Genomic DNA, 22,121 nt, shown 5'->3' with positions numbered 1-22,121 from the left:
GGAAAGACAGGGAGGTTAACCAGCGATTATCTCCGGTTCGCTACCCTACTTATGGAGGGGCAAGGGGATGCGATAGGTGAGAGAGAGAAAAAATAAGAAAGACCCATACACACACACGCATACATATGATACAGAACCGTTTCTGTAAGCACCGTCACGCAGTCTGCGAAGACGTTCCTAGTGTTACGGAGTGTCAAGATCTGAAACGTTCTGGGGTCTCAGATATTACGCCTGTTGTCGCCGCTTAGCACGCATAGGTCTAAAACACTTATACCTCGGTATTTTTTTCGCTATAATGGCTCATTACATTACGTTTACTGACATAACTTGGGTTGAGACACTTAATGGGGAAGTAATAGTAAGGGTGAGTAGCTGCAGCGATAAGAACGTGTTCCTCTGCACAAAACAAATGTCGATGGAGCACAGCGCATGAGTTAGGCAACCCAATTTTACCTATTTCTTTACCGTGGTTAACGTATTTCGATGCGCACCCACAGAGCCAGCCGGGAACCTCGCCGCACTTGCTCGATGATGCGATATAAACATGATCGAATTCATTTTTTTCTTTAGGAACGGCGAACAGGCAAGAGGGACCGGAGATCTATCGGCACTCACCTTCCGAAATCCATTTTCTCTGCATTACTTCCGTCTGGACGGAGCACACACAAGCGCGGAACTACACCTCGGTATAGGGGCGCTGTAATCAATCTAGACGCGTCGACACAGCGACAGCGGTGCAGACGCAACGGCTGGCGAACATCGCACCAACACGCTCCGATATTCAAATGACCGTTGCAGCGACGCCGAGCGCGACGGCTGGCAACCATGCGAGGATGTCTCGAAGCGTGTAGTACACGCAGCCTCACGACGGGCCCACACCTTGTCTGCGCGTACTCAACGGTGCTCGCGCGCCCGACCGGCCGTATTCACGCTATCAGCGGGGACCGCCGCCACTTCAGTGCTCCCCTCATGCTTGCCTTTTCGTCCGTAATGCGAGATAATGCCGCGACTCGCTTTTGTTTTTTTTTTCTGCCTTTTTCGGTCGCGCTCCTTCGCGCCTTTTTTTTTCCCCCAGTAGACGCTGGTTCCCAGTGTAGGAGTGTACGCGCACCCGGCAATACGCAGCGCGCTTGCCTACTACACCGCTTCGCCGATGTGTATAAATCGCGCCGAGGAAGACGCCTCTGCTTTGACGCTTGCCGCCGCCGGCGCGCCGAGAGAGAGAGAGAGAGAAAGAAGGAGCGCGAGAAGTTTCCGCTGTCTTGTGCAACGCCGTTATATGCGGACTCAGGCTCACCTTTCCGCGTGCATCTTCTCCTAGGCCGTGCCTCGCTTCCACTAACGCCCCCCCCCCCCCCCCCGCCTCATTTTCCTTTTTTGGAGGAACTGACGCACCAGAGTGTTTAGTCGGCTTCGGAACGTTCCAGGTGCGGCCTGTGTACACGAGGCGAGGGGAGCTTTCTTTGCCTGCGCGCCTTCCCTGGGAGCTCGCCGCCTCGCATTGTCAGCGCGTTCCCATGGCAGTGAAGGATAAGGTTCCAGCGGCCGCGTACTGAAGTTTCGCCATTTTCCGGACGAATGCTCGCACGCCCGCCAGCCTGCCGCACTGCAGAAGAGCACGGGCTGCCGATGTGAATCGAGAACGATGGCGCGGTTTCGATTTCACAAACGGCGCAGCAGTTGTGTCAAAGCCGATTGCGTCAGCACTAAGCGCCGCCTTCCGCGTTGGAATATTGAACCAAGGGTCTACAAAGTCAGATGTCAGATTTATATACGAGCCAAGCAATTACGTGTTACACTCTTTTGTATTCTGCGTGTTCTCATCTGTTTACGTGCTCATCTCATTCTACCTCATGGCCGCTTGTGTGTGTTTGTGACATACAAATCCATTGTGGTGCGTCTTGCCTTTGCATCTTATACAGGTGGTTTCAGCGAACCTTAGCCATAGTTTCAATATGTGCCGTTGCACTCTAAGACGATGCGGCCAAATGCATGTTGCTCACTTTTGTATGTAGTGCGTCACGCAATTTTCGTATTTTGCTTAATCCGATAATTAGTCAAGATTAATTAGCCAACTTCTGAATTAACGAAGTTAGGCAAAAAGAACTCCAATTAGAAAGTTGTAGAGTGGTTTGCAAAACGTCAGATTACACAGTTTATAACTTTCTATCAAGTATGCGCGTTTTTCAGCTTACTGCGGATGCCCGCGAAAAAAAAAACACATCATAAGAAGCCAACAAACATTGACACCAAGGACAACATAGTGGAAATTACGCGTACTAAGTTAACTAAAGAAATTATAAATTAATGGAAATGAAAGTGGATGAAAACAACTTGCCGCAGGTGGGGATATGGATAGGTGTGATATGGTTAATAAAAATCGGGTCCCTCGGTTAACCCGCTTTTCTCTCGTTAAATAATACCACCTGACATACCCGCTTGTTCGCCGTGATTGCAGCGCAGCCAAACTGTCCGCGTGCGAACGAGCATAGCATCTAGCAGGGCATGCTGCCGCTTAAAAGGCGACAGGCCAGAGACGAAGGCGTTGGCTTTGCGATTTACGCCAGCAATGTGCTTCCCTCGCGGCGCTTCATGATAGCGATAAGCAGACGCAGTGTCAGCACACCCGGCTAAATGGTATGTTCGTTTGTGCGCGGAACGCTTGTGAGCAGTGCAATCACGACGCGCAAGCGGGCATATCACGTGGTGTCTTTTTTTTTATTTCGCGGGCATGCGTGATAAGCTGAAAAACACTAATACTTAATAGATAGAAAGAAACTGTTCATTCGCACGTTTTGCAAACCGTCCTGCAACCTTCTGCATGGATTTTTTTCCCTATAGCTTCGTTGCTCCAGAAGTTGGTTAATTAATCTTGCCTAATCATCTAAATAAATAAAATACAAGAAATAGCGTGACACACTACACACAAAAGTGAGCAACATGCATTTGGTCCCGTCGTATTAGAACGCATGGGCATATTCTTAAACTCTGGCTAATGTTAGCTGAAACACCCTGTATCTATGTGTTCGTAGGTGTAGAGGATTGTGTGCTGTGCATTCCTGGCTCTATGGACGTGGTTTCTTTTCATTTTCTTGCTACACATAGTTTTTATATTTTACTTTCGCTATGCGAAAAGGAGCAGCCGTCACCAGTATACAGTGACTACATCTCTTTTATTTTCATTTCAATTAAGAAAAATAAAGATGCCATATAAACTATATTTTACTTTCGCTATGCGAAAAGGAGCAGCCGTCACCAGTATACAGTGACTACATCTCTTTTATTTTCATTTCAATAAAGAAAAATAAAGATGCCATATAAACTAGAGATACTTGCTCCGCAAATGTTTGTGAAGTACACACAGAGACGGAGAAACAGAAGTACACACAAGTGCGCCAAATGTGCGCTTATTTATGGTTCATTCAAGTGAGGCTGAAATGTACGCACCACAGAAGACAGTGAAGAACCAAACAATGATGGGACGGTTAAAGTTTTTCACTGCAAGAAATTTGCGGAATTTAATGGGGCTTTCTTTTTAATGTGCTTCATCATTGCACGGCACGCACCATGACTGTGCCTCCGTGAATGAGAGAGTGGTGTCACGAGATTATCACTAAGGGTTGTGTGATGGAATCGTAGCCAAGAAATAGTTCGCATCTGATTATGGGTGCGTGGTTGAATAAGATTGTTCGCTTTAATATTGGACGTTGTTCAGCGTCGTTATTGCCTCATGTATCAACTGGTACCGCGGCCTTCCCTTGTGCGTTTGCTACATTTACGCTGTCCGAACACGTTGGCAAATATGCGCATGACCACCCGCGTACATTCAAGTCAACGCTATTAAGGCACTTTGTCCGATTTCCATCGCCTCATCTCCCCTCCCTTTCTGCCGCTCCAAAAACTGGACAATCACCCCTTTTCTCAGAGGAAAATGTTCTAGGACACTGGTTCAGACAAGTTTCAGCACTCAAGGCCTTAAGGGCTCTGCTGAAGCTCTTAAGGGCTTTTGAATTGTGCGACCGACATTGAAAGTTGTAGCGCGTAGCATCGCCTTATTATGTGAATTTTTCTCCCTTCATTTTCTTATTAGTTTCTTCGTTCACCTTCTATTCCTTTCACGCCTTTCCCCAACACTGGGTAACCAGCCGGTACTTACGCTGGCTAACCTCGCTGTCTTCCCTTCCCTTTTGTCACTCACTCTCTCTCTTGGAAACAAAACAGCTTTAGCAAAATAATAATACTCGTGTGCTCCGATCGCGTTTGAAGTTAGTTATGCTGGGGTATATATGAAAAAAGACGCTACTGAAAACAAAGCCATTAGAACTGGCAATTCCACTTCTACATGCACAGAAAGTAAAACAGGTTGCGGATCTTTCTCTGCACCTTCCTTGACACTTCTCTTAAACACCACTGTCAACGTATGCCGAAAGTTCCGCGTTTTAGTCATGCCTTTGTACCGTAGCGCGGTTATCAAGCATCATCAATTTCTACAACTGCTTTTTTCTAACCCCTATACGCGAATGTCTCATTTGATCATCACATTTACTGTTGCGAAGGGTCGGCGACATATATCGTCGACGTTTCCAAAATTCCGACTTACTAAAAGCGGCGTTTCTGTACCGCATCATTTCCTTATATTCAGAAGGAGCAATACTTCGTTGCACTGAAAGGCCAGACTTCAGGAATTCTTGTTGCTTTCCTAAGCTGATAAAACAATTTCGAAAGGTTTGAGATTGTGTGTGTGTTTCTTTTTTGCTCACGTGATATAAAGAGACGTTGGCGCACAAATACGGCGGCTACAACACCTTGGTTTTTGAACGGGTGGTCTACAAAGAACATTGAATTACGACATCGCATACAATATAACAACACAACATTACAAAGAAACTCTAGAAGCAATAATGTGAACAAAAACATCACATAAAACAATAACATTACAAATAAATACTCGAGCAACGATGCGAACTTCACTGATATCATATATACACAGCGGCCGTAAAAGTAAAGAACACTCTTATAAAAGAAACATATATGCGATGATAACGCCCAACGATACCGCTGTCTTCGATAATTTTTTAATGCTACTAAAGCGTAGTCTTGCACGGCTCTTGCTGGCCAAGATACTGCGCTTAAGGATATATCCGAATCATTGCCGCAGCCCAGACCATCAGAGCTCACCGGCATAGGAGCGCCATTGTACGGCACGCGTTTCTTAGCAACCAAGACTTCAAATGAGGCCCTCTAAAAGCACAAATTCCGCACGCACACGCTCGTCTTTTAAGGAGCTTGGAGTAGGGCACTTAAATTAATAGTAGCCAGCTAGGTCACCACAAGCGGTGCGCCGAGCGGCCTCACATACTTTTGGGGGCCGAAGCAAGCGCTATTGTTAAAGATGCTCGTCAGGTATTCCAACGACGCACCCTCATAACAGGCTTTAGTGGGGCGTCGCTGCGCATTCATTTCAGAGTCAAGGGTAAGGTAAGACGTCGCCTGGCAAGCCTGCTATGGTCGCCTGGCCGCTGCCTAATCACCGCCGGTCTCCCACACACCTTTCCGGTGGGCGTTCAGGGGCGGCTGAACCTCGGGAAACCTTGGAAGAGATTCACGAACCGGTGATACCGACGTACACGTTTCCCACGCGAGTGGCTTTGAATCCGTTGAATTCGGAGTCATTTACATGGTGGGCTGTTCTTGGAAAACCCCGAGTTCAACGCGGTGCGCGACGCCTGGGAATAGACACGAAAGCCACACATACACATTGGGCTGCCTTGCGAAACCACGTGGGTATCGTACTTGACGAATTGTAGCGGTGAGTTGCTAGCCCTTTTCTGTAGCTATAGCGTGCGACTTCTCTGCAACGCTCTACCTCCGGCGCTATAGAGGAAGGTTTGATGAGGCCGGGTGGAGAACAATGATTTGCATAGTTCACATGACAACTACTGTCCGATTTGCGCTTTTGAGAACGAGGAAAAAATGAACTCGTGAACTTCTCTTAAAAAATAGCAAAAAAAGAGAACTGCCGGAAGGAGTTCGCTTCTGCACCCTTAGAGCAAATAGACAAAACGGCTTCAAATAGCGGAACGTTAAATATATGCTCTAATCTCACTCTTGCTATGCGTGTAACCAGCCACATAAAGAATTGAATTATGTTCTTTCGTATAGAAAGAAAGATTTCCCACGTATATTAAGAAAAGGAAAACTAGGCTCTTCAGTTTAGTTTTATGATTCTTATTTAAACTTATTCAGGAATGCGCATTGACGTTTGCGACCCAGTGTGGAGATATAGAGTCCGTGGTCCCATACATGTATATTTTGTATGTGTCCATGTCCACGTTATTTTCCAGTTTTTTTTTTCACACAGGCTGCGGTGTGCTTGTGTTCTAGCTTGTGAACTTGGATTCTGAACTTGTAGCTCTTGTGTCACGACTTGGAGCTACTTGCAGAAACTCGTTCTTTAGTGCTATTGCGAGTGCTTTGTTATTTCAAGATTGTTCCTGTTTTTATTGCACGTCGAAGCAGAGCAGTGGCAGGGGTCGCTGTGAGGCGCCATATCCTCACATACATTAATTATTATAACAAAAAAATTTGGTGAGACTCGTGTGAATTACGACCTAAGTGCAAAGATGAGACACATAGGAGCTCAGGCTACCAGATATGTTGTGCTATATGGCTAAAAATAATAATAATAATATTTGGGGTTTTACGTGCCAAAACCACTTTCTGATTATGAGGCACGCCGTAGTGGAGGACTCCGGAAATTTTTGACCACCTGGGGTTCTTTAACGTGCACCTAAATCTAAGCACACGGATGTTTTCGCATTTCGCCCCCATCGAAATGCGGCCGCCGTGGCCAGGATTCGATCCCGCGACCTCGTGCTCAGCAGCCCAACACCATAGCCACTGAGCAACCACGGCGGGTATGGCTAAAAAGGATCAGTATAGAAAGTGGGTATTTTGCGCACGTGATAGTTTACCGAGAGAGCTACTGGAAGACCTCAGATCGGAAAGCTTGTAGGAACTCTTCTCCCTCCATCCGCGAGCAATGATCTTAGAAAAGTACCAGTGACATAGCAAATAAGATTAAAAGAAACATTATGGGGTTTTACGTGCCAAAACCACTTTCTGATTATGAGGCACGCCGTAGTGGAGGACTCCGGAAATTTCGACTACCTGGGGTTCTTTAACGTGCACCTAAATCTAAGTACACGGGTGTTTTCGCATTTCTCCCCAATAGAAATACGGCCGCCGTGGCCGGGATTCGATCCCGCGACCTCGTGCTCAGCAGGCCAACACCATAGCCATTGAGCAACCACGGCGGGTGCAAATAAGATTCAGGTGATCGGCGCAAACCGAAAGAGCTAGCCGGGATTCGGATCACTGACGTTTTCACAACCTCAAATTAGGCGTGAGAAAAGTGATTTTTCCATGTCGGATGTCTGTGGGCTCATGTATTACAATCGAGCTGACGATGGAACTTGCGCGAGCCAGCTCCCATTGCACATCTCATGAAATAAACCGGGTAAACATACCAAATAAATAATGGAAAGTTCCGAACAACAGTGCAAACCCGGGACTTCCTGTTTCGCTTTACCTAGCCTACTGTCCTTTCTTCCCGTGGTCACGCCTCGCGAAACATGTTTACAGTAAATTTTAAAGCTCACCTGTGTCAGATAGCCCAATTCTAGTGCTGGAGCTGGATTGTTCAAAGGGGCTGACATTATTTTCCCCAGAAATGGAAACGGGTAACTGACTAATTAAAATATTACTAATCAAGTCCTTTAACTAATTACCTTACGGCACATACTGCACTTTCCTAATTGTAGCCGGAGAGACTGTAAGTCGTATCCACTTGGAAAGAATTGCGTACATGACACTATCTTCGAGATATGCGCCATCAAACTTGCGGTAAAAAAAGTTGACAGTCTTTTAGTATCCTCACGTGATTTGAAGGCGAAAGCATGAGGACTTGTCTAAGTTATCGCCTCAAATTAAAGCTCCGCCTTAATCCACCTTGCTCTAATTTGCCCCAATCTTAATCCACTTTAATCCACCCTAATTCACTCTAATCCACATTAATCCAATTTTGGCAGTGGGCCAGGTCAGTATTTCGGGTTGGGCCACGGCGTCCGGCCGACGCCGTGACTGTTCACCGTGGGATGTCGCTGTGCAAGCCGCTGCAGGTCTAAGTCTAGTGGTGACGCCACACAGGCGACGTCACCGGTTGGTAACGTGTGTTTTCTTGCATTCCCATGTAGCGCCGGATGCCGGGTTTCTTGCTTTATGAGGCAAATAAGACTTGCGCCTTAAACTACACTTTGGTTCCACTTACTTTTATCCCCAAATGGATTGAAGCACAAAAATAACTAAACCACCAACGTATTTCTTCTGAAAGTTCGGGAGATAATATCCCTGAAGTAGTGTCGTTCTGAGAATTGGTATCAAGTGAGTCTAGCTTGCGAAATCCGCGGCTACAATTTGTAAATTGCAATAGGTGCTGTAAGCCAATTACTTAAAAACGTAATTCCGTCAGCCTCTTTCGGTAATTCAGCCAGAGTACAAGAATTGTACTATAGGCCACAGGTGATACATAACATTTTTTGGTAGTCTTCGCAGAAATACCCAGAATATGCTGGGCGCAACAAGCAATTAAGACGCCCGAACGTCGTACCAAACTTAATACACTGCAAAAGGCCACATCTGTGCAAAATTTGAGCTCGGGCAAGCCAATGGTTAAGCTGTAAGAGTCATGTCCCTGGTCCACAGCCAAAATTGGATTAAGGTGGATTAAAGTGATACCTGGTGCTCCAATTTATTTTTCCTTGAGAGATTGGCCCTGTGGCTTAGATGTTTATTTAAATGAAAGCATGGAAACCCTCCTCATTCGGAGATTGCAGTAGCTCCTTCCTATATGCGAAATTCCTGGTATGTGGAGTGAGGAAAACGCATGCGCGGGAGACTAGGATCTGCACAGGCCTATTGTTGGGGAAGCATGGGAGTCTAAAAAGACTGACTCGAGCTATAAAACAAGCAAATTAAAAGACCGCAAAAAAGGACACGGGCAAGACTGAATATCATAAACGCTATCATGTTGCGCGCTTGTGTAGTTCAGTCTTGTCCGTGTCCTTTTTTTTTACGCTCTTTTAATTTTAGAATATACCGTTGACCAACTAGCCCAGCAACAAGTCTTCTCGTGTTATAAAACAAGTGACCACATGACAGCTCGCGAAAGTCAGCAGCGAACAGCAGGAGAAAGACTAGCCAAGTGACAGCTCAGTTTCTGTGGTGGACGCACTCCAAGGCAATGTCTTTGGTCTTGCACAGCGATGTTATTTGCTCCATTTAATGGAGCAAATATTAGAGCGCGGACAGGACGGCGAATAGGAGTTGGCAGGTACAGCGCAGACTGCAAGGCTCAGGGTCGGGAACGCCAGCGAAGCAGCGTAAGGTTGACAGCTGGCACTGTTCCAGTTGCAATTACGTACTGATGTGGTCGGAAGAGAAAAGCAGCGATTAACGATGGAAAAAGCCAGCGGATGCAATGCAATGTGAACGTGGCGCTCATTGAAAGCAGCGGCGCCATCTTTTTTCTGGGTGTTAGCGGGGAAGAGGTGAAGCGGTTCAAGTTTGCCAGCTCGTTCAAACAGGTCTTCGCACCTATGCTTAACCAGACAGCGTTAGTGCTCGCGGAGTTTAAGAACAGAAGCAATCTAGGACGCTCAAAACGTTCTAGGCGAGTGGCGTACGTATGCCTTGTTCTACTTCGTCTCCGCGGCATGACGCGAACGGTTGCTCGCGTGGCTTCCTTATGAAAACAAAGGAAAGATCACGGAATTGTAAATGCTGCACCACTTATGTTTCTCAACGCTCACACGGTCGTGGTGTGACCTGCCACTGCTGGAGGTGTTAAAGCCCACGACCTGATAGCACACTGGCAAAGCCAACAGGACAGTGTTGCGGTTGGCTTGTACCACTCAGGGCAAAAAGAATGCTCGAAAGACCCTGCTCAACCGAAACGGAAGATGGATTCCTAATATGCTATGGTTGTCTCGTGTGGTTGCCGGTCTGGCAGGCGCCACGCAGTGATGACAGGCCCCTTTGTGTGTGCGACCAAGGGGAGAACACTTTCCACCAATTGTCTGTCCAACTCTAGGGGAGAACGCTTTCAGCGAACCAACGCCGCCTACGGTCCCCGACCCGCGTGTTGCCGCCAGCAGAGGGAAGCAAGTGCGAAAGTCACCTGGGAAAAGGGATCAGCCGGCCATCCACAACCAGACTCAGTGCCTGTCACATGACGTTGACGTGTGCAAGATCCCGCCTAGGATTTTAGTGGGCCTATTTCAGGGGCCCCGCAATGTACTTTTCCACTTCATTCATCCTGTTCTTATCATTCACCAACCTTTGAATAAACAGTGCAAGTTTCGCACTAGAAATCGTCTCGTCGTTGCCTGGTCGCCGTGGCCTACCGGACGCCTGCAGCCCGCCGACAACGCCACGCTACCCAATAGTAACGCCGCTCTGGCTTCGAGAAACGGGCGTCGCAACAATAAGTAGAAGTGGGGAGGGGGGGGGGGGAAAGACGCTAATAAACTTTTAATAGTTTTACACCACGTCTAGGCGATTACCTGAGTGTTCCAGCAGCTTAGCGAGCGCCGCCCCGTTTTTTCGGTGCCGATCACAACGGCCGCAGTTGGGAGCGTACAGCCAAGTGGAGAAACACGAGGTTGGTTTTGTATTGGGGACCCATCAGCAGCACTGACACCTCAAACATTCCCGACACAATCTCCAGAGATGCAGCTGCAGTCATATCGCGTAAACGCAGATTTGGTGATGTCGTTGGAAAAGTTTACTAGGGACAATGCGAGGTGAGCCAGACAGGACAAGCGCTCTCCTCGCACTGTCCTGTCTTTCGCGCTTCACCGTACTCAGATATACAGGCTTGCTATAGCTTTGTTGCAATTTGCGACACTGCCGCGAATTAAGATGATCACGAAAGGAATGAAAGTAGGTGAAAAGCAAGTATGCCGCCCAAAAGAAAAGAGAACGTGAAAGGATGACATGGGACAACCTGACAAGTTTGCACCCGTAACATCCAATGTTTGAGCTACGGCGAGTTAGGATGGCTATACTTGCCGTTGTGGCTTCGCGGCTGTGACGTTGCGCTGCTAAGCACGAGGTCTCAGGACCTAATCCCGGCTGCGGCAGCCGCATTTCTATGGGGGCGAAATTCAGGGACGCCCGTGTACCGTGAATTGGGTGCGCGTTAAAGAATTCCAGCTGGTCAAAATTAACCCGGAGTCGCCCAGTATACGGCGTGACTCATCAGATCGTGGTTTTGGGACGTAAAAATTCAAAATTATTTTTTTTTCGGGGATAGCTATAAGATTGAACATCTCTGTGCGTCCCTACAAACATAAAAAAAGGAAGAAAGACCACCAGCCGGTGATTCGAGTTTTTATTTCTTTAATGTAAAACATTTTCGTGGACATTAAATTGTGCACGTCTTAAGATTAACTACTGAACAGGCTCGAGGACCTCAGACGCTAAAACTGAAACGATCGAACGGAGCTATCCTCTGTTCATGTCTCTTTTCCAGCGACCGCGTGTCCTTGCCCAATAGCTTTGACCTTCGTCTTTGTACTGGGCTTTACAGGCTGCGAGTAGACACGTGACAAGTGGTGGAGCGTGAAATTAAATGCGAAAGTTGGATAAGCGGAAAACTTTTGCTTGGGCTGCGAAACAAGCTTCGCACGGCTTCGAACTATTGAGTCTCGTTAAACAAACGATGGCCTTGTACCTTCAACGCATTCGCGGTCGCCGCTCAGTTGTTGTGAGTTTTTCATTTTTTACGCGTTTACAGGACAGAACAAAGCAAGGTCATCTTGGCTCTTATTGGCGAGGAAGGAACACCCGCAGCGACGCTTCTTCACGCCTGAACAGAAATGCGAGAAAAGTTTAGAATGACTCATCGAAGGCGCCTACGTTTGAAAACGACCAAACTCGGAGTGCAGCAGTTAAACGTGGAAATGCGACTCGTGCGCGACGGTATTCGGTTGCCGCTGGACTTTTCACTGGAATGAATATAACAAATTCTGACTCAAAGCTCACAGAAACAGGTTACTAGGACATCGTGCAATTAACAGCGTCTAGCGGGAAACGAGAAATCACGATGTAAACACTGGGCGCCACTTACCCTATTCTATTAACCGAAGAGCAGGCGCACGACGCGTTGTCGCAATAAAAAAAGAAAACAGAAAAAAAGGAGAGGAGGAAAAAAAAGATAGAAAACGTAGAAGAACATGGCACTTCACTAAAAGATAAAAGAAAACGGCTGTTATTCAACAGCAAACCTCTGTTCACTTCAGATCGTCCACCTCAAAAGAAAAGAAAAAAAAAAACCTATCGCCACGTGCTGAACTAAGCGCTCGTCGAAATCCCTCACACAAACCACTTACCCTCGTTCTTCCTTCTTTCTAAAGAAAAAAAAAAACAAAGTGGACCCAACCGTTGCAAAAGCAGCGCACCATATGGCAGCACGAGGAGTGGACCGCGTCCACCGAAAGACTTGTCTTCCGCGTCGGCGCATCGCGGAAACGAAAGTCGTTCACTGCGCCGCGAGTAAGCGGGAGGAACAGCCCGCCCATAGGCCTCCCCGGGCGCCGCGATAAAGACGTCGGCCGTTGGCGGCGGCAGCGACCATCGAAAAGAGCTGCGACCCCATTCCGCGAGCATTATGGAAGCGGCCGCCGTCAAGGGACGGACAAACGGACGTACACACATCACGCTCCGAGGGCAACGGGCCGCGGCGTTTCCAGCTGACGTCAATGGACCGAATGTCACTCGCCTAGCGGCTCGCACACGCACACACAGACACATTTTTTTTTTTTTTAGGCCAGCGTGGTCTTACCCGTCGAGCAGAACGACTTGGGCAGGAATGTGACATGTCCGGCTTAGGAGGGATTGCGCAAGGGTGAAGAGACGAGGGCTCGTTGTCCACAGCGGGGACTGTTATTGAACTCGAGCGCCCATCGGCGCAGACGTCCATCGGCTGCCCAACCGCGATGGCGAGGAAAAGCACCGCCGCGGACGGCCGTGAAGAAGGGACGGTATTGTAGGTTGTAATCCACGGAAAGAGACCGGCCGCGGTTTTTTTTTTTTCATGTTTTTGGGACCGCATCACAAGGACCGGTCCTGGTTAGGGAACGCGTGAATTTGCCGCGCTCCGCCTCTGTTGCTGTAGTAAAGGGTGCGGCAGACCACAGAAGTGTCTTGGAAACTAGTCCAGTCCTAAAGAAGGCCTAAATCTTCAAAAAGCATTCTCGCACTGCTTTTTTTTGTTCCCGATCACCGATTAACAACGCCCGCCTAACTGCATCAGCCTGATGATCATGACGTAGAATTGCCAAAGAAAACTTTGATAGCAAACGGTTTCGAGGCCAGAAACAGTCTTCGAGCCGCATAATCTGCTATGGCATAGTTCTGCATGGTTCTTAGAGTATGCTTGTCATGTTAAATTCATTGTGAACACCCACTGTGGTTGCTTAGTGGCTATGGTGTTGGGATAGTACGGTTGCGGGATGGCATTTCGGCCACGGCGGCGACATGTCGATGGAGGCGAAATGTGAAAACACCCGTGTATTTCGATTTAGGTCCACATTACAGAACCCTAGATGGTCCAAATTTTCGGAGTCCCCCACTACGGCGTGCCCCATAATCAGATTGTGGTTTTGGCACGTAAAACTCCATAATTAAATACAAAATTCTAGTGAACGAAGCTGAAGTTGTAACAATGTTCATTGAAAGGAACAGCAGTGGGAGCTGTGATGCAGATGGTGTAAAGATTGAAATCGTAAAGCCCGTCATCGATCTCATAGCTCCCTGTCACACTTATATCTTAACCTTTGCCTGAGAAACGGAATATTTCCGGAAAACAATGCAACTCGCAAGAGTGACAGTTGAGCATAGAAAAGGTGACAAAAACGATTTTGGAAATTATCAGCCTCTATCTATATCCACTACCTGTTTTCTCAAAAGGACTTGAAAAGGTAATTTAAACATTAATGACAGCTTTTGTGAAAAACATTCGCTAGTAAAAGCAGCAAACTTGGATTTGGAAAACATCTGTCGACAGAACTTGCCTTGTTACAACAAAAAGAATTCAACTTAACTGCTTATGAAGAGAAGAAACGTGCCCCTAATATATAGATTTCACTAAGGCTTTGTATTACTTAAACCACACTTATGCAAAAATTAGAAACTTACCGTTTCTGAGCCATTTAACACACAGACAACAATATGCAGACCTAAATCGACACTCATCCGACATTAAGAAAATAATCTCATCTGGAGTCCGCCAAAGTGATATCCTGCAGGGGTCCTTTTCTTTTTAATCTATATTTGAACGACATTGTACAAATAGACACTGAAATAGAAACCGTCATATACGCTGGCGATACTACTCACCAACAACATCAGAATTACTTACAAAGGCTAATTCAAGGCTCGAGCGCCTAGAGAAATAGACACGTTATAATACATTAAAAGTTAATAGAACTAAACCTAATGTCATTCTTTTTTCGTCCTAAATATAAATATGCGCACTTATATATAGATATTATGTTTAATGGTTCAGTAATTGATATAGTAGGATCATTAAAAAAATAAAAGTACATTTCAGCGACACTATGACATGGGACGGCCATATTGGCTGCATTTCATCAAAGCTCTCTAGTGTCATAACAATAACTTATGTAACAAACGGGTTCTGCCGACTATTGTTAATATTGTACAATGCCTTATTTTACTCGTATCTAAATTATTGCCATTTAGTATGGGAAAGCACGACACAGCGAAGCATACAGAAACTGCACATTCTGCCGAAAAACATGTCAAGAAATGATTGTAACGTCACATATGGTCATCCATCAGAACCACATTTAAGGGAAGGAGATGTAATGCCGGCACATGATATTTACAATTACCATATAATCTCGCAGTATAAGAGGGAAATAAAACATAATGTTTCTCGACTTTCAGATAATGAAATATTGATAAAAAGAAAAAGAAAAGATGAAATGTATGACACGTAGCTTAGACGTTTGGCAAGTATATTTACATAGAACAAATTACGGTGAACAGATGTTAAAACACACTACCAAACATATTTATAAGTGTCTTAAGCATCATATAGACATAACATCAACGTCAAGAATACAAATACAAAAATTTATTTCTCAACTAAATTAGATTACTTCTATACTGCTTATTTTCCAACATGCTTTCGTTTGCCATGTCTTTATTCTTGCAGTGGTTATTATGTATCAGACTGGACTAGCAAATTCGTGTACTTGGAGGTGTTTTATTTCATTACGAGCATTTCCGTTATGTTTTATCTGCCTATGGTTATGGTTAATTAATCTTGCTTTACTTTAGTATCAGTGTCAAAGCCACCACTGACCACTAACAAGCAAAAAAAAAAAAAAAGGTGCTAAATTGTGCACGTTTTTCCCCTACCGGGGAGGAGAGAGCTAGTCAAGCCATCTAGAGCTTTCTCACTTTCCCCCATCGCTATCTCGATGGAAATAGTCTTATTATATTATTCTTATACATTATGTATAGGATCCATCGCAAACCAAAACAGGATGGCCAGGTTTTTTTCCCTGGGCCGGTATAGAAGAACGGCGAGCGTGAACATGATGAAGTAATATTTGAGTTGGGATCCACTGTCTTTGCGAAGAAGAACAAAAGAAGAAAACTTAAGGTTCAAGCTGTTTTTCCAGATACTGATAAAGTTTGAATTACTAAAGAAACATACATAAAAGAACCATTTTACATTTCCAAACACTTTGATCACCCCAGGGATACGAGCACAGGACGTGTCTGTTCACTGACTTCTCTTTTCCAAAGAGCATCACGGAATGAAACAAGTTGTCTGAATTGCAAGTGTATTGTGAAAATGTGGAATTCTTGGTATCCTTGATGTAACTTCCCTGCTGCAACCGGATAAAGAAAGAAGAAAGAGCTTTTATGTGAGCTGTTACGAAACGAATATCCTGCGAAAACATTCCCAAAGAAGTTCCAGAAGCTAAGGATCAAAATAGCGCAAAACAGAGATCCTCCTCCCCCCTGGCACACACACGTTATGTAATATCATTGTCAGCGTAAACGAAGCTATAACGAATGCACGGTACAAGCTGACTCCGGACGACTCGAAAGATATGGAGAAGGCGAGCTCTCGTCCTCACCCTCTAACACATTTCGCTGCCACGTGTTCTACGGGCGTGAGACGATGCAACGAGGTCTCTGTGACAGCCACGTTCTTCATGTATTGTTTCCTATGACAAAGGCTGTACTCACAGCCCGCGTGGAAACCACTCCTGGGGTACCTGAACAACCCGAGGATCACTACATCGTTGAAAGTCGCATGAAGGCAGAGGTCGAACGGGCAAGCTTGAATTTCTATTATCAGGTTACACGGTTGAATAGTTTCTCCGGAAAGCGCGAACGACTATGTCGAGGACGCTGGCGTACGATCCTTTGTGTAAGGGCAACCAGCAGGTTAGAAGTGGGTCACGCAGTCAGAGTGTGCGAGGAAACTTCCAGGGAAAAATGGAAGCCGACACATTAGCATGGCAGACAGAGCGACACGGCCGCGTCTGGCACTTAACCGCGGGTGGCTAAGGGCTGTATATTAGCACCAGCCGATGCCTCTGCGGAAAAAGAAAACCAAAGGGACGCAAATATAATGGCACCGGACGTCTCAATAAACGGGCCGTGGCCAATCGAAATCATTAGGCGTAAAACGAGGCACGCAGCCAGACGCAACGCTTCGCGTCACCACTCCGCGTCGAACGACAGATCGGTTCCCGCGGACGCCCGCTGCGATGCGTCGCCCGTTCGCGAACTTCGAGAACAAAGGCGCCGCGGCGCTATAGCCGACGCCGGAAGTCCCGTGAGACGACATACGAGCCGAACGACGCTTCAAGTCTCAGCAGAACCTCCTATAGGAAACGCTACAGACGCCCGGCCTTTGCAGCTGCTTTTCCTTTCGCTCGGGCGGCGCGCACCAAGGACGTCGAAGGGTGGTGGGCGCGTGCGACGAGTGAAAATCTGTTGCACAACCACGGCCGACGACGAAGCCACGGGGCAAGGGCTATCGAACCGGGGGAAGGACAAAGCAGAAACGACTCCGCCGCCGATGCCGTCGCGTGACTGTGGCGGCAGCCGAGAGCATAATCGCTCACTCGTCGCTCGTGCACGGGTTGTCTGCGAACGGCGACACGCAAGCGCGGCTCAAGGCACACGCCAGCATCGTAACGACCGCGTTCTCGGGAAGCGTATACGCAAGCTCGCCAGAGCGAGCTCGTTTCGGTGCCAAGCGCGGGGCGGGAGCGTTCGACACAGTTTGCGTGGTGCGCGAGCATCTTCGGAGGACATCGAAGAGCACGGCGTGAGCGAGGGATAACGTGGGAAATGTTGGTCACTGTTGCGTCGCCGCCTTCCACGCAAGCAATAGATTGGCCAGTGAGCGAAGGATGATAACACGAAGTGACATGAAAAACAAAAGAAAGGAAAAACAAACACGGCAGCTTTGAGTGACGCAACCGACGTTGCTGTTGAATAAGAGGTGTGACGCGAAATACCCCTTTTACCAGGCCTTGCGAAATGCTGTAATGCTCTTTGCATACAACTGGGGGCATAAGCGTGCCCACTAAATGAAAAAAAAAAATAGAAAGAAAACATGTTACAACATTTAACTGCTGCCTGCGAGACCCCCGAAGACCAAAGATTCACATCGGTGGCTTCACAAGCGAAAGGGTTCAAGGCTTCGAGCTGTATAACCTACTACGGCGCAGCCTTCTCAGTAACGGCGTGCGAAGCAAGCGACAACTTTATCGCGTGTTATGTATGCCTGCGCTACGTATGAATCAAAGATATCGCTTTCGAAACGTGTACAACGTGATTGGTGTCGCTTAGAAGAAAGGAAATGGAGAAGCCACTAATCGTCTTAGTCGCAGTGCATGCCTTCTCTATCCGCATTCTTGCAACACGTGGAGTTGTATCTTCATCAACAGTCTCCATCTGTCAACTTGTAGAAAGCGAGGATACACACAAAGCAGCAATTCCGCCAACACAGGACGAAGTCTTGCGTCACTAGCATACCTATGATGTTTCTATATCATGGAGTGTATATACCCAAAGTTTCTTTTTTAATTTTCATTACAATGCATAGCAAAAGTGACCACGGTTAAAAAGAAAACGCCCTTTAAAGTGCTATTAATGAACTGCCCTTCAAGTTGCTGTTATTAAAAAAAAATATATCGTGGTACAGGTTTCTGAAGCTTGCGACCGCAGTTAAATCGGCGAATATGTATCGTTAAAAGACGCATGCTGAAATCCGATGTTTCTCACACAGTTGGCTATCAGGACGTTCTAGAGATGTGAAAATGCACACAGAGTGGTTTATGGAGCAATGGAGGAGGCGCTGTGAGGTTTCTCTGGGATTTAAGATTGCGTAGCCACTGCAAGAGCGGCCAGCACCACCTTGTGAAGTCACACTGCGTGTCTATTTTCGGGAAGCCAGAGGAGGGAAGAGATCTTGACAATAAAAAAAGATGCGTAATTGATGCTAGTATGAGACGCTATGGAGCATGCTCAATGATAACAAACACAAGCTCTCTCGTTCCAAACAGAATAGGGAAAAAAGAACGAAACTAACTAACTAACTAACTAACTAACTAACTAACTAACTAACTAACTAACTAACCAACTAACTAACTAACTAACTAACTAACTAGCTAACTAGCTAACTAGCTAACTAACTAACTAACTAACTAACTAACTAAATGGAAAGCTCATATTTTGCTGTCAGTAAAAACCAATTTTTGAAAATTCCTGACGTATTCTCTCTTGTTGTACGGAAGGTCCGCCATTTTAAATATATCGGGAAATCATTCTGGTTCCTTGCTCTGGACAGTAACATATAAATAAGTATCCTGTTCTCCCTCTGAGTACCGGCTCAAATATGCGGTATCCGTAACGTCACCACTGTCGACGCCAAGCAAGCTTCCTTCACGGATATGCTCTTCACAGCCACTGAAGCTTTTTTTCGACCACGATATCTTGACCACGAACTGAAAGCCTTTGTTCCCATTGTTAAGCTGGAGGCCTTCGGTTCTAAAAGAAAACGTCAAACATCCTTCCACAAATGCGGGACAGCTGCCTTTGTCAGTAAAAAACAAAAGATATAGAAGTGCAAGCAAGCAAGCTTGGCGCATCGTCAGTCGACAGCGCGACGCGTTAAGGCGGGCCGTCGACAGCCACGTGCAAGGTTCGAAAGAATCAGTTTTCTTACAGACACCTGCAGAGAGAGAGCGTGAGAGAGAGCGAGAGAGAAACCATCAGATATCTCGTTTTATTCCACGTGTAAGACACTGTAATCAACTAACTTATTTGACCGACGCTTACCGTTTGCAAATGAAGGGTACCTTCCTGCTTTCCAGTTTTTGCGAGCTTTACTTAGTCGAGAGTTTTGTGCTCTCCACTTTTCCCTAGCTTTGTGCCTGAAGTGCCGCCAGTTGTAGCGAAAAAAAATATCTCGCGTTGGCGACAGCCTTTGAAATCATCACTTGCATACAAATCAGCTCAGGTGAACAGAATGACAATTAATTTCTATGCAGCTGGTGGCTGTTCTTGCACTTCGTGGCTCCTGTAATTAGGATCTGTATGATCCTTGTAACTATGCTTATTGCACCACGCGTATTGCAAGCGCCGGATTACATCGTTCTGCTCACGTGTATGATACGTATAAATAAAGAATGGCTCGTTTGACACGTTTGACGTCCGATCTATACTGATCTGAATGCCGTACCCGTGCAGTCTTGTAGAAGGTATTTAAATGATTCTGAATAGTGCTTCCTAAACGCGACTCTTAAGTGTATACGTTAGAAAAAAGAAGAAATTTAGAGCCAGCATTCTCTTTCTCGCTTTAAGTCAGTGAGCGTCATGGCACTTTTTGTAAATATAATACAAGCAGACCGGCTCAATTTCCGTTACAGGTATACATATGAGTATCGGAGCGAAATTCGTTCCAGTTTTGTCGCTTCCATCTTTATTTATCCTCCCTATACGAGTCCTATAAGACCTGTACGAGTCAGCGATGTTCGCACGTCCTCGGGCCACATGACCAGCCAAATTATGACGGCGGCCTTTTGCGTATCGTTGACAGCGATTAAGATTCATAGCCCATTAGCTAAGGTGCATGGCAGGCATTTCTAGCAATTGCGGCGTTGAATTGTGCTCAACCGTTTCTGCAAGAAAGCGTTTGTTTGAATCTTTGCAGTCAATGTGAACCCAGCAGTATCCCGTGTTGCATTTTTTTTCCATGCAACAAGCGCTACAACAGTTTACGTGCGAAGGTTCTCTACCTCCAGTCATAGCACACGCGACAAAATTTTATATTTATTGTCCATCTTCATAATAACGTGATGAAATATTTGGCGATGTTGACGTTGATATTGTACTTTTGCGTGATAAAGTGAGAACAGCAGTGCAGGGAAGTACGGAATTATTTGGTGTGTTTTTGTGCCGTCTGATACCGGTGGCCTACTATACGTCGCAAACTCGCACTCATTTAATCAGTAGAAGACTTTGTTTTTCAAAATTGAAGTTACAGAGGACATAGGGTACGTTCTAGAAAACATGAAGGGAAACATGAAATGCCACTAAATAAAGAGACGCTGGTTAGAAATATGTAGAATAGAGTAACATTTCCTTCCCGAGGTTCTTGACATCATTGGCTTCCAACTCGGCATCTTCTAGTGCACCTTTAAGGGTTACACTGTTCAAAAATGAATACATGGGTATCTGCATTAAGCGCATGCCATCAAAGAGGTATGCAACGATTGCAGTACCGTGTAGTGATTCTATAAGAAGTGTACTTTCTCGTCCTATGAGGAGTCCAAAACCCAACGAAGCACGACATAGATAGAACCATCGTAAGAAACACCGATATGACTGATCTCCATTGGACGGTTAGCGCCCGAAATTCAACCTTCTCAATCATCGTATTTTTTTTTTCTTGAGTCTCACCACGTGACTTCTAGAGGACCTCTAATCGCTCCGCGTGACAGCAGACTCGCATTGAGATTACCAGGACCAATGCACCAATCGCTATAACGGAAACCGACTCGAAAAGGACAACGAAGGACCACTGACCGCACTCACCCGTCGCCGTAAGGATCATATCCAAGCCGCGCTGAATATTCTTCGCCGCATGCGCGAGCCGTCCAAGCGTGGTCTCGCTGGACGCGACTGAAGGACTGTAGCCAGAGCGCTGTTCGCGTTACCAGCGGCCAAACTGCAGCGGCGGCGGCGTCATTGTGCGCGATACCTCCTGGCTCACGACTTCACGAGCGCTTTCGCCGCTGCAGGCGAGCGAACGAGCCAGCGGAGCCTGGCCTGCTGCTAGCGAGGTGCGGCACGACGTCGGCGACGTGCGCTGCGAGGGAAGAATGGCGCCGCGGCCGCTGCGGGAGGAGGTCACTCCTGATAGCCGGAAACGCAGCCGCCGCCGCCGCACCAGGAATCGTGACGACCGTTCTTTCTGTACACGCGGTGTGTTACGCTCGCCTGCCAGGGCCGCTCCTTTCGGACCCCTTGTGAAGAACGGGCTGCGCCGCCGACGCCTCTATTTCGTCAGTGCGGCTGACCGCGAGGGAGGGCGAAAGAAAAAATCAAAACGGGCGAGAGGATGCAGGTGCGCCGTGACGGGCGTGCGTCGTCTAGCGATGACGAGATGTATAACGGAGAACGAGGAGACACTGTGTCACCTTACTTAAAAGACAAAAGAGGGCTGGGGGGGGGGAAGAAGAAGAAAGAAGCGCTGCCATTTATGATTCGTAACCCTTGGTAACTCGCATCGAGATGAAACAGCGCCAAACGGCGCACGCCGGGCACGACAGAGAAGGAATGTGCTCGCGCCACTGCCGTAGCAACAAGCCAGTCAGTTCAGCGTTTGCGGGCTTGCGGCTGTGTACCTCTGGGCTATGGGTGACTATAGGGTGGGCGTGTCGAAAGTCGGATAGGGCTCGGTGTGTTACCAGGATTTTCAGCAGAATTGCGTT

General features: G+C 46.8%; 1 protein-coding gene across 4 annotated transcripts in view; it reads right to left on the bottom strand.

The window, feature by feature from the left end:
* LOC142572065 (uncharacterized) overlaps window positions 1-21,689 on the bottom strand; it is a 28,559-nt gene extending 6,870 nt beyond the window's left edge. The window contains exon 1 of one of the 4 annotated variants that reach the window (XR_012825997.1): window positions 4,761-4,834. Coding sequence is in view for 3 of the 4 variants with exons in the window: in XM_075680885.1 (XP_075537000.1) it covers window positions 21,214-21,241 (28 nt within the window). In the remaining variant the exon portion in view is untranslated. Of the gene's footprint in view, window positions 1-615; window positions 1,143-4,760; window positions 4,835-21,213 lie in introns of those variants that run through there. The other 3 variants (XM_075680885.1, XM_075680887.1, XM_075680886.1) reach the window with 3 other exon arrangements.
* Between the last annotated feature and the right edge of the window lie 432 nt (window positions 21,690-22,121).

This window comes from Dermacentor variabilis, chromosome 2 (assembly GCF_050947875.1).
Source record: "Dermacentor variabilis isolate Ectoservices chromosome 2, ASM5094787v1, whole genome shotgun sequence".
Classification (NCBI taxonomy): Eukaryota; Metazoa; Arthropoda; class Arachnida; order Ixodida; family Ixodidae; genus Dermacentor; species Dermacentor variabilis.
Note: the sequence above shows the minus strand (reverse complement) of the source record. Positions and strands in the feature narration are given on the sequence as shown.